The sequence below is a fragment of the Syngnathus floridae genome, chromosome 14 (genome assembly GCF_059516105.1).
Source record: "Syngnathus floridae isolate MCC-2025c chromosome 14, RoL_Sflo_1.0, whole genome shotgun sequence".
Classification (NCBI taxonomy): Eukaryota; Metazoa; Chordata; class Actinopteri; order Syngnathiformes; family Syngnathidae; genus Syngnathus; species Syngnathus floridae.
Genome location: NC_142426.1, coordinates 10,123,289 through 10,136,157, shown reverse-complemented (window position 1 = coordinate 10,136,157; position 12,869 = coordinate 10,123,289). Strand labels below are relative to the sequence as shown.

The 12,869-nt window shown below is 37.6% G+C and overlaps 1 protein-coding gene across 7 annotated transcripts in view; it reads left to right on the top strand.

Annotated features, from left to right (window-relative positions):
- Window positions 1-12,869, top strand: part of brinp2 (BMP/retinoic acid inducible neural specific 2) — a 73,289-nt gene that overhangs the window by 36,121 nt on the left and 24,299 nt on the right. For 6 of the 7 annotated variants that reach the window (XM_088396876.1, XM_088396875.1, XM_088396872.1 and 3 more), the window contains 3 exons: window positions 303-752; window positions 7,499-7,689; window positions 9,980-10,161. In XM_088396876.1, the coding sequence (XP_088253002.1) occupies window positions 370-752; window positions 7,499-7,689; window positions 9,980-10,161 (756 nt within the window). In that variant the 5' untranslated portion in view covers window positions 303-369. The remainder of the gene's footprint in view (window positions 1-302; window positions 753-7,498; window positions 7,690-9,979; window positions 10,162-12,869) is intronic. The other variant, XM_088396878.1, reaches the window with a different exon arrangement.

Genomic DNA, 12,869 nt, shown 5'->3' with positions numbered 1-12,869 from the left:
CACGGCACGATAATGCCCACAATTTTTTTTGCAAATATTAAGAAGTAGAATCTTTACTTTTATTGCAAATTATAAAATAGTTTTGACCAAAAACATCACAAACACCAGCGAGATTAACAAACTGCTTGCTGTTCAGTGGCTTGTTAAAGGTTTCTGTCTTGACAAGATGCATTTACCAAACAAAAAATGTAACAAATCAGGCCCAATTGTTTGCTATTATATGTTTATATAAAGTTGTAGCTATAGGCTGTTGTTGTTCTTTTGGCTAATTTGAATGTGTTTACTTTGTTGTATTATTTCAGGCCAGTGGGAGGTGACTGTCAGAAGAAATGCCGGTCCTAGGTGCCCTAGTACATCACCACCGGGACCATGGCAACTCATTGGCCTGTGAGAAAAGAGGAGTGCTCCCATGGATCTGCCTTTCTTGCTAGATGGTCTGCATCCTCCTTGATGCTTCTATGGTTGTCATGGGTGTTCTTATGGCTGCTGTGGCCCATCCGAGCTGAGCAAGTGGCCAGCGGGGGTCATGCGGGCAAAGGGCTCCATGGTTCCCTGTCGTCTCCCTCGTCATCTTCCTCCTCCTCCTCCTCCTCTCCCTCCAGTTCCTCAGCCTGGGGCTTCAGCACAAGACAGAGTGGAGGGCAGCTGGACTGGCTGCTGTCAGAAAAGGGACCTTTCCACCGTTGCCCTGAGTACACCGAGTTCAGAGAGAGGTTCCAGCAGGGATTTTCTACCAGATACAAGATCTACAGGTTAGACGGGTCTGGGACCGCATATGTTGCTAGTAATTTTATTACATTAACAGTTGAAAATCCTAGTGTTAGCTTTCAAGCCTCAATATTCATTCATTTGACCTTGAAAATAACACGAGCAAGTACTTAGCAAGCTTTAATCCAATAGCAGACAAATGCATCTGTACACGTAATATGTAAATTAGACGGAAGACAAATGACATCTGATCCAAACTCATTACAATATTTGAGGTGAGTATTTTAACCACATTTGCTAAATTAACAACTACAAAATGCAATATAAAAGATCATGTATTCCCAAAAGTATAAAACGGGAGAGTTTTACTTTTGTGTGGCTAAAAAAAGGGAGAGACTTTTATTTTTCACCGATAGAAGGAAGCTAATATAGTTCCTTCATAAAAGCTGATCCCTGTGTTGCTAGAGCAAAATGAAAGAGAAAACAAAAAGGACCTGCAATATTAAATCCGCTTTCCTTGCCTGCGTTAATACATTTTGGTTCCCTCCATGTTCTGAAAGAAAAATGCTCGAGGCCTTCTTATTTTTAGCTGTTCATGACAAATGTTTAGTGTTATGGTACAAATGTTAAATTATTTTTATCTCATGGTAAAACATGTGTTGCTTGTCTTTAAATAAAATACTCTATATAACGTATATAGTAGATATAAAAGACTATGCAATACTTGTGAGGATAAGCAGTTTGGATAATGGCTGGATAGATAATAATAATAATACATTTCTTTGGCACTTTTATAATTTCCCGACATCCTCGACCCTTTCTTGTCATCTTTTATTCAGAGGAAATCTGTTTTGGGATTGTATGATAGTTAAAACTATCCACCAATTACAGCCCAATATTCTAAAAGTCCAAATAAGTGTCAGGTTTCAAATGCCGGTATTTGACTAAAAACCACAATCTAACTAGTGCAAATGGAAGACTATTGGCGAGAAGTACAAAATGGGCAGTAGAATAGGTCATTTCCTTTTCAGAGTCAAATGTCATGATTTCATTAAAATAATTTTGCACCTTCATGTGACACATTAAGATGGGCAATTTTGGAAGTCTAGCATTTACCTGTCCTCCTAAATTTCTTGTTAGAGGAAAAGCAATGATGGTATTTTTTGGGATTACAGCTAATGGCCATTTTTTCACGTGACCACATTTATTGCATTACAGCAGATTCCTTTCTAAAACTGGATTTTTTTATACCTTTCTTTTTACACCACCTCACGCTCTGTAGAAATTTAGAAAGATTTTTTTTAGCTCAAAGCCTTGAAAATTGTCACATTTATTTATGCCTTGGGAGATGCCGACTTCCATGAAAGCTATTTTCACACACTTTCATTCTGTGACTCTCTCTTTTTTGATAATGGTTAAAGCTCTGTCATATAATTTAACAGATTTAGGTCCTGAATTACCGGTCTAATAAAATTCCAGCATGTGCCTGCTTCCTTTTTAGCTTACTTAGTCAGGGGGAGATTAAAAATGCATCCAACCACCCATTCATTTTCTAAGCCACTTGTCCTCATTCTGATCACGAGTGAGCTGGAGCCGGGGTACTCTTGACTGGTTGCCAATCACAGAGCTCATAGGGCCAAACAATTGTTTACACTCACATTCACAGTAATGGGAAATTCAGAATCTTGAGCACTTTGCCAGTTTTTGGGAACCCGTAGTACCGAGTGAACATGTGAACTCTTCACAGGGAAGCCTGGGGAGAGATTCAAAATGAGCCATATCATTGGTAACTGTATCACACTAAATCTCTCAAATCTGCTCTGTTTTACGAACAAGGCCTTCCAGTGCTTTCCTTATCGTCTCACTGATTTGTCACCCTTTGTTGCTAGGAAATCATATAAATAAAATTAACACACCAACCAATGACAATGAGAAAGTGTGATACAGAAGGCACGTTGTCATAAGTTACCTTTATCACCGACGTTGCCCAATATTATCAGTTAATATTGAGGAGATTGCATTGGAAAGCGGATGTTTGGGCAAATTTAATATCCAGTTATTCAGCATGACAGCATTTAGAAAAAAAACTCGTGATTTTTCAAAAACACTCCTGATTTTGCCTCTTCCATAGTTATGAGATTTGCATAGCATACGATACCATAGATGGTGTAACATTAAACATTTTTTTTCCTTAAAGTGGAGGAGTTGATGTATTTATTGCAAAGAATAAAAGAAAAGTAAATAACTGTCGAGCTTGTACGAGAAAGGAAGATGACTTGACCAATGTCCATACAGCTGGTGGCCACCTGCTGACAGCTTGTTAGTAAGACCACATTGTGTTGCTCGGTTGGGTGTCTAATATTTTGCTCTGAGTCAACTGGAAAACTAGAATGTCAAATGCATCAAGATGTTTTAAGGATGTAATTGGTTAGATCTTCGAGTAAAAATATTCTCGTTTGTGAAGCACGCACGCACACACACACAATTCCATTACAATAGTAAAATGGCACTGAGTGACTTCTCACAAATTTATGGGAAAACTGAACAATCCTAAATTGGATAGGCACGTATTAAATTATACACCTTCACCACTTTGAGATTTCCAATTACACTGTCAACACGATTCAGTATTTGCTGATTAAGAAGAAAACATGCAAAATATATTCACCGACTTTAAGCCGCTACTTTTTGCATAAGCTTTGAACCCTGCGGTTTATAGTCCAGTGTGGCTTATCTATGGACTTTTCATGATTTTTATGATATTTCATGATTATTTGTTTTCATTATACAGGTAATAGAAATGAGGACATTTCATTTAAAATACCTGTGGCTTAGTCCAGTGCAGCTCATATATGAACAAAACAGGATGTTCCCCTAATTTTAGCTGGTGCGGCTTTTATTTGGGTGCCTCTTATACTCCAGAAATTACGGTAGTTTTTGATTTGTAAAAATTAATTATTAACAGGCTGGATAGAGGCTCTCTATCTCACATAACTGAATCTACCTCACCAATAATTATGTGATGGTTTATCAAGGGAAGTCATACATTTCATTAATTGGGATCGGTTCATTAGTTTTTGCATAACCCTGCAAGTACACACAGAGAAAGATTTCCTACTGGGCAGAGGTAATAAAAACAAAATTGTCCTCAAATGTTCTTCAGAGAGCATCAAGCAATGGACTGTATCTGATTAGACGTTAAATCAGTCATCCTTTTGATTTTTTCGTTCCCAGACTTTTTTTTTCCCCCCTTTTATGTATATGACCACAAAGTTGGCATAGCAATGTGCATCTTCAATCAGTACACATCATGTACTACCTTGGTCAACCATGATGAATAGAATCTAATATAAACATGAATAAGGGATTCACAGTCGCAGGTTGTGAAATCTAAATCCGTTTAAACATTTTAATACGGTGGCCCCCAACCTTTTTTCCTCCGCAAATTGCTTCAGCAAAGTCTATACCTTTATGACGCTCTCAAAGCTCTTCAATTTGTTAGCACTCACTTTTGAAGGCATCCATATGGAAATATATTTATTGTAATACATCGTATTAGAACGTGTGTGGTCAAATGTGGTCCCCAAGTAACACCGATGCAAAATCTCCAGCATTTAAATTTTTCATCCCTGCCTTAGATTCAGCAGCCTCATAAATAGACTGACAACACCAAATTTGTGCCTATATTAGGTGTTTTGAACATGGCATCCTTTACTTTTCATTTCAGTTTTTTTTTTTTAACATAAAAACATTGAATAAAAGGGTTGTAAAATGTGAGTCCTTCTGTTCAGGGCTCATTACTATGGTAGATTGATTGTGAAGAGTGAAGCCTAATTTTCATGCTGTGACTTGAAGGTTGGCTTGCACTCAATAAACTACAACTCCAGAAATCACAACTGGGAGTATTTAGGTCAATTATGAGGGTAACTGTAGCCTACCTGTTTCTGGTGCAGCCACACATTATAAAGTTTCTGGTCTGCTCACTTTCATTCCACAATTTTCGCATAATAACCCACAGCTTGAAATAAATAGGGCGGTGATAGAAATAAGTGCAAACTTCATATATTTTTTGTTTCACCCTACTTTCACACATACCCCAGCGGGTTTTACTTAATATTTCTTTTAATCCATGAGCTATTTTTTCCACGTTGAATTATTACATAATTTACCGAAGTGTTAGACATATGGACGATGCTTCAATAAAAAAAATGCATTAAACAATGAAATATTTCATAAGAAATTAGTGTAGTTGCAGATGATTGAATTGAGCTTTTATTAAAATCCAAATGAAAGCTTTTGTTTGATTTAATCATTCAGCTGTATTTACTTCAAATGTTTTGTGTGCAAAAGTGGCACTCATTTAGGAGCAACCATTGCGTGATGAAAAAGTTATTATGCAACATGGACCAAATGTCTTGAAACAAAGTCCCTCAAAAGTTATTATGCAACGTGGACCAAATGTCTTGACTTATTCCAGATAACAAAACCTTTTCAAATATCCCATTCCAAGCTGCAACAATGCTATAAAGTGATTGTTATATTCACCCAGAGAGTCATCCAATAGGCTATGTCTTTCTCTGACAAATAATAATGTCCAGGTGTTATTTTCAAAGATGTTGCCAGCAGAACCCTCCGAGGAACCACTCTGCACAGTCAACAGACTTTTTTACTTTTTGTATCATGGAAACTAAATTTCGACTGTTTCAGCTAAACTAAATGCCAGGACTGCAGGTGCAATCACTGCTGTGCTAAAACCGTTTAATTAACATCATCTATCATCATTAGGCAAATAGTCAGCCAACAGTCTTAATGTTAAGTCTTGGAAAGCAAAGTGAGGAGAGAAGAAAATGATGCACAGCACATCTTAGATTTTTGCCCATCTCCGTTCAGCCTCCTTGCCAAAGATCAGTCACTGTAGAGAAGCCCGGCAAACACATCAGTCAAAATCAGCCTCTGTTAATCAGTGTACAACCGCTGGCTGCCAGTCTCTGGATTAGGCATTAATCCGAAACCATTGTTCAGTGAGGCGACTGATAGCAAATGACTAATAGGGCGGCAATTATTTCAGTATTGATTTTTTGTTACAGATTGCAGTATATAGGAGCCTTGAAATTGTTGTGCTTTTATTAATGATAACAATGCCACTAATTGTTTTGTTAATAAATTGAAACTAATGAGACATATTGATGTGCACAATGCTTTTAATATATATCGTTATCTCGATAGATAGATAGATAGATAGATAGATAGATAGATAGATAGATAGATAGATAGATAGATAGATAGATAGATAGATAGATAGATAGATAGATAGATAGATAGATAGATAGATAGATAGATAGATAGATAGATAGATAGATAGATACTAAATGATAACTAATGGATCTGTACCCATGCTGGAAGCATTTATTAGTGTGTTGTGTGAAAATGAACGTCCTAATGAAGCTCCAATTTAACTAGAATCCCCCTGAGGCAGGGATTGCTGAGGAAAGCGTGGTCATGGTTCATTAAAATGTACCTTCCTCTTCTTTGAAAACAGAAATTATTTTCTATGCAACAATGCAACTTCAACCTAAATACAGTCAATTACTGCCTTCCTTGTGACATCTCAAAGAGCCGTTCATCTGTGTAATGCAATTCTAAAAGAAAACATCCAATTAAGTCAGTGTTACCAACACCATAAATGTGAAATCTTCAAATGTAAGATGTTGACTACCTACTCGCACTGATTGCCGAGGCAGCAGTTAACAGTATAAAGGTATGCAGCAGACTATCTACTTTCTCATCCAAATGTGTGCATGAATGTGAATCAGTTGAGGTATTTTCTTCTGAAATGGACATGCAAGTGCTGTAATATTGACGAATTCTTGTTTTGCAAATTGTACACCATGCAGATCTGCTCTTTTCCTGCATTTATGTGCATAATATTTGCATATTCTACCTTGGGGTTAGACTACAAGAGGTTCTTACATGACCATAGGACACTTGAAACCAGGGAATTTTCTCAACTCTGTTTTTCTCTACTCTCTGTAACAATTTTTAAAAGAAGAAAGGATAAGACTGTTGATTGAGTTGATCCAATCATCAAGTTTCTATCCCACTTAGTCTTTTTGGAGTAACAAAGAAGTTTGATTTTATTCCTTCGGAATGTATCACACAGTCAAAGGCGTATATTCTCACAAAGCTCAACCGTCTGCAATACGTTTGACAAATTACGGTACGAGAAAACCAATTACCGTATTTTCCGGACTATAAGGCGCACCTAAAAACCTAAAATGTTCTCTTTATAAGCCGACAGTGCGCCTTATAGTCCGGTTTGGTATATGGACCAAATTCTTAAATTTAAACTGGCCCGAAGCATTGTGTCATGAAATCAATCATAAGTGGCCCGCTGAAGACTATGAATCACGAATTAAAAAGACTTTGGATCATTATTTTGTGATTATAAAGTAATTTGTTGTGTCTGAAGTTGAAATGAAAAAGATAAAATGGAGAATGATTTGATTTGGATTAAAAATCTGACATGATGCATTAATGGTGCGCCTTATAGTCCGGTGCGCCTTATATAAGGACAAAGATTTAAAATGGGCCATTCATTGAAGGTGCGCCTTATAGTCCGGTGCACCTTATAGTCCAGAAAATACGGTAAAAAAGTCGTGGTCGATTTTCAGTTACCCAAATTTTCAGCCATCTGATTTGGCAAGCAGCACTGTCCCTACAAAAACAGAAAGGAAAGAGGAACGACTTCAAATGAATGTGTAGTTACCAATATATGTATTTTTTCTGTCAGGGAATTCAGTCACTGGAAAGTAAACAGCCTGGCTACAGAGAAGAGAGACATCTTTAAAGCTCCTTTGCCATTAGCACCAGAGTTCCTACGCAACCTGCGACTACTGGGGCGACGGCCAACCTTGCAGCAAATCAACGAAAACCTCATCAAGAAGTATGGAACCCATTTCCTGGTGTCTGCTACCCTAGGAGGTAAGGCAAGACTTTAGGTACTTTTGAGATACCTTTAACACTCGTGAAGTATTCACATTAATCTCAAGTTGTAAATTCTTATTTTAATTTCAAATGAACAAGTCTGATGCTTGAAACAATAAATTGCGGGAATTGCCAGGTCTGAAACAATAATTCATGTAGAACCTGCAACATCTAATCACGGTGCTTAGACCATGTTACCGTTCAATCATCCTTCCTCTAAATGAGCATTACTTGCTGCAAGAACTGGGCAGACCAGACGAGAGATAAAATTGACCCGTTTCTAACCATATGTCTCACTTTATTGGATTCCTTTTTACCCTCTTCGCTCCTCTGAGAGGATTGAAGTAACTCACAAAACAGAATTGCCTGCAGTATCGATTTTAGACACCTCACAAATCAAGGCGGAGACCTGCATTATACATTCGGAGTGACATCCTCGTGATATTGACACTGCAGACCCTGGTCATCACTTAGTATAAAATAACTTCACTGCTTGGTATATACGGGGCTGTGGAAAATTGATTCCATTTTTTTTTTTTTTTCAAGCAACAGCCCGATACAAGTTTTACAAGGCCAGTTTTAGATCATTCAAGCCTTGCGTTTTTCAATATCACTAGACATGCAATGTAAGCAGGGTTTTGTTCAAATGTTAGTCAAACTAGGTAATACTAAGACTTTAACACATTTTGCACAGAATCCAATAACAACAACAATCGAAAAAAAGACGATTCGATATGTACCTCGATACACGGGCTGCGATATGAATCTGGGACTCTCGATTATAAAGTGGGATGATTCATTTCGTTTTTTTTCAGTGGCATTTCCTTCAATGCCATATTTCTCTAATACGAGTTGATTCGATACGTCTCTCAATATGTTTTGGTTGGATTCGATACACTTTCATCTTTTAAATCAATGCCAATTTTTGGATTAAAATCAGGAGTGGGACAGAGACACAGACAGAGAGAAAGACAGACCGAGGCAAGACACAGAGAGAAACCCAAACAGATAGAGGAGATCGAGATAGAAAGGCAGATTCGGAAAGACCGAAAGACAACAGACGCGTAGAAACACAGACACAGAGATAGACTGATGGATGCAGACTAACAGCCAGACATACAGAGCAGCATAAACAGACAGACAGAGAGACAGAGGCAGAGAGAGCGAGCGATGAAGCAAAGAAATGTTTACTTAGATTTATTCCCAGAACACGTCATGTCCAATACTTGTGCCTTGTGGTCTGTTTGCATCCAAACATACGTCACTTGCTCTCCTCTAACGAACAACTCCCTTACGGATCATCAGCATGGGAGCCAGAGCTGACTAAGGCAGCTGCAGACTGATAGTTAGACACTAGATGTAATTAACAGGCTCAGCTAATTTTGCTCAGAGAGTCTCTGTTCTAATAGTACTGTGGCTAAGCACACACATAAACGCATTTCATTTAAATTCAAACAGTTTTTTCTGTTTCATTTGTCATCATTGATATTGATATTGTTGTATTTCTAAGTATAAATATTAATAGTGTTTATAGTTTGTCATCATTGATCTAATATTGTTGTATTTCTAAGTATAAATATTAATAGTGTTTGTAGTTTTAACAATGAACCAACTCTTGGGGGGGCAGCTTGGTGGTAAACGGGTAAGCCCATTAGCCTCACAGTTCAGGGGTGCAGGGTTTGATTCCATCTCGGGCCTTATTCTGTGGAGATTATGTGTGTGTGTGTTGACAGCTGTTTCCACAGTCAAACACAGACACCTCATCAAAGTCTCTAAATAGAAGTTTATGTTCATCAAGACTTGGCATCTTTCGTTTTGTTTTCATTGTCCGCAGAGGACCTTTCCTACGTTGCCCATGATATTCATTCTTTCGCACTAATCGCCCTGACCTTTGTAAGTTTTATTCATATTGCATCATTACAACTTTTGCTTTCTCGAGTGGAAGCATTCAGGCATTCTTGACTCTGTAGTTACTCATCCACATTGCATATTTGCATTTTGTTTGTTCAGGCTAAATGCCTGCCTTGTGATGCCATCCATCAAGCCGGGTAGTATGTTTGTCAGTCATCAAGTTTAGCAATTTCCGTATCTCCTTCAACTCCACCATGTGTCCAGAATGTACTTTATTTGATAACAAGTTGAGATCAGTTTTGTAGTTTTTCTCTTTTCGGTGTTTGTTTGACCTGCATTGTTGTGTTTAAAGGAAATCTGTAGATAACAGAAATGCATCATGAAAATTGTTTTATTTCTTACTTTTAGTAAGTCGGGCTGATTGTTTCATCCTCAGGGGAGGAGTCATTGACTATTTTCTTGGACAAACAAAAGCTGAATAAGAAGTCAGAAGGCAATAGCAACAGCACTGTGGTGTCCCTGGAGCTGCTCCATCAGCTTGCTGCTTCATACTTCACAGATCGGGAAAGCACTCTAAGGAGACTGCACCACCTCCAGATCGCCACTTCAGCAATTAAGGTAATCTATTTGATGCTCACTCACCCTTTCTGTGGGACCAACAGTATCTAACTGCTGCACGGTTATTTACCATCAATGAGGTTGACTTCACAGTACTGTGCCAAGATGTGAAATATCTCAAAAGTGAAGATCCAAGGAAATAAAAATAATGGTAATTTTTAGGATCTCACTATATTCCGTGACCACATTGGTAACTCTAAAAACATACAGTAATAACTGTGAAATAATATAAAAAAACATTTTATGCATTATAATTTTATGTTATATATATATATTTTTGTAGTGCATAAATAATTGTAGGCTGTTATTATTGGTATCGTATGTTCCGCACTATAAGGCTCACCGGATTATAAGGGGCACCTTCAATGAATGGGCCATTTTAAAACTTTGTCCATATATAAGGCGTACCGGATTATAAGGCGCACCTTCAACGAACGGCCCATTTTAAAACTTTGTCCATATATAAGATATATACATTCTGCCCACGGTCCGGACTTTGGACACGCCTGCTGTAGTGGCTCAATATTGGTCCATATATAAGGCGCACCTGATCATAAGGCGCACTGTCGGCTTTTGAAAAAATTGGCGGTTTTTAGGTGCGCCTTATAGTGCGGAAAATACGGTATTTGCTGTTTGCATGTGTTGCTGCACTGTTTGTGTTCAAACATTAGTTGTTTAAAAGTTCACCATAAACTCACATGAATAATACATACATAATTGTAGAATTTAAAGCTTGATTATTGGGTTTCGAACCTTGAAAGTTACAAAACGACAGGTGCTCTTTGTCCATCCATCTATTTTCAATGCAGTTAATCCTGTGCCTTGTTTAGCTGCTCTATTGGAATTTATAGAGTTGAACATTGGTGTAAAAACACCATTGCAAAGATCCAACTTTAAACAAAAGCAGGGTTATAAAGTTTAGTCAATGCCTCACGATTTTCTGACAGGAAACTGCAAGAGGGACTAAAATTGTAAATTTCTTTAACACGTTTATTTTGTCAATGTCTTGAAATCGAGGGAACAGACAGAGCCTAAGTACGGTGAGCATGCTACCGGACAGCCAGACTAATGTAGAGACACAAAATGGAATCAGCTCGACAGAAGTTGTTTTCTAGATTGATCGATTCGCTTAGTGTTACCCTGCCTCAGATCACTTCAGTCACGTCGTGGGCAAAACAACAGATTTTTGCTGGCAGAGTTAGTTGTTGTAAAACACATTACAAAACTCGCTATTTAAAAAAATGTGAAGCTTCTCAGCAACTAAGTAATGCAAACATTAATCGATAGTTGTTGCACTATAGACATTTCATCATGGTATGATACAATATGTATATCATTTGTCATTTTTTATAGTAGGCCTACGTGTATGTGTACGTGTGTATGTGTCAAATATCTTATCTTAAGGAAAACATTAACCAGCCTATAGGTAAACGAATCCAAACCTGAATAAATTCAGCTGCATACATAGATGTTCTTTTACAGCCAAGAGATTTGCACAACCGCCAGAACAAATTCACACATTAATGAGCCAAAGCATCCTTTACATATCTCTAACGAATAATGATCTCTGCTATGCGAGCCACCTGCCGTGCTGTGTTCTGCCAAATTTTGTCACCCAGGAGGAGGCAACGCTGAGTGGGATGTACTTGACCTGTGTCCATGTATGTCTGTGGGCAATAAGTGGCTGCAACACAGCTAGTGAGAGTCAGGAGTGAAACTTTAAACATTAAAATAAACCACAGCCGGAAAATGGAGGCATATGGATATGAATATGAGTTCCCTACAGGTCTCTACAGGTCTCTACAGATTCTTTGTTCATTTGTTTGTACATACGTATGTATATGTGTGTATATATGTGTATATATATATATATATATATATTGCAATGTAATTATACTGAAAGTATATGTATTTTTTTTTTTTTATAAATGTTCTATTTACATGTCCATATGCATATTATAGTAGATTATATTTTGTTCAAAACAGTAAAACACAACTACCATGTTAAAGGTACTTAAAAGAGATGAAGCCTCACATCAGTCACTCAGTCATTTTATTTCACTTGTCCACAAACCAGCACATGGAACACAACTGCTGCTGTGTCGTACTGAAACAAAAGCTGTTTGTTTTTTATTTGCTCTCAGATGGCTTCATCACATTCACACATGCTCTGTGTCCTCTCAAAGGCCTTGCCTGGGAGCTGTGCACATCTGCTTCACTTATTTCTATGTCGCATTATAATTCACACACAGTAAACGTTGCATGGGGCATTTACCCAAATCTGAATTTTGGATTCAAGATAAACACAAGCCCATTTCTCGCTTTCATATTTTTGCTAACAAGTCTATTATTGGCTTTATTGATTTTGGAGGTGACTGTGTGTGTGTGATTGAGTGAGTGGGTGCGTTGGGCAAGTGCGTGTGGTGGTGATGGGCATAAATGTGGTTTCAATATTTATTTAGACATAAAATTAAGAAAACATAATAAATGGATCTTATGTAGATTATCCGTTCTAACAATCATCCTTGCCAATACAATTTCTACCACCTGATTGTGTTTATTTTAGTGTGTCACACTGAATTTCTGAACGCATTTAGTATAGTAACAATAGTGACCACTTCAAATTTCCAATTCTCATTCCCCTCTAAGATGCGATGGCAACACAGCAGTCTTGTTGATGATGGATTTTTCAATCAGAACTAAGGCAG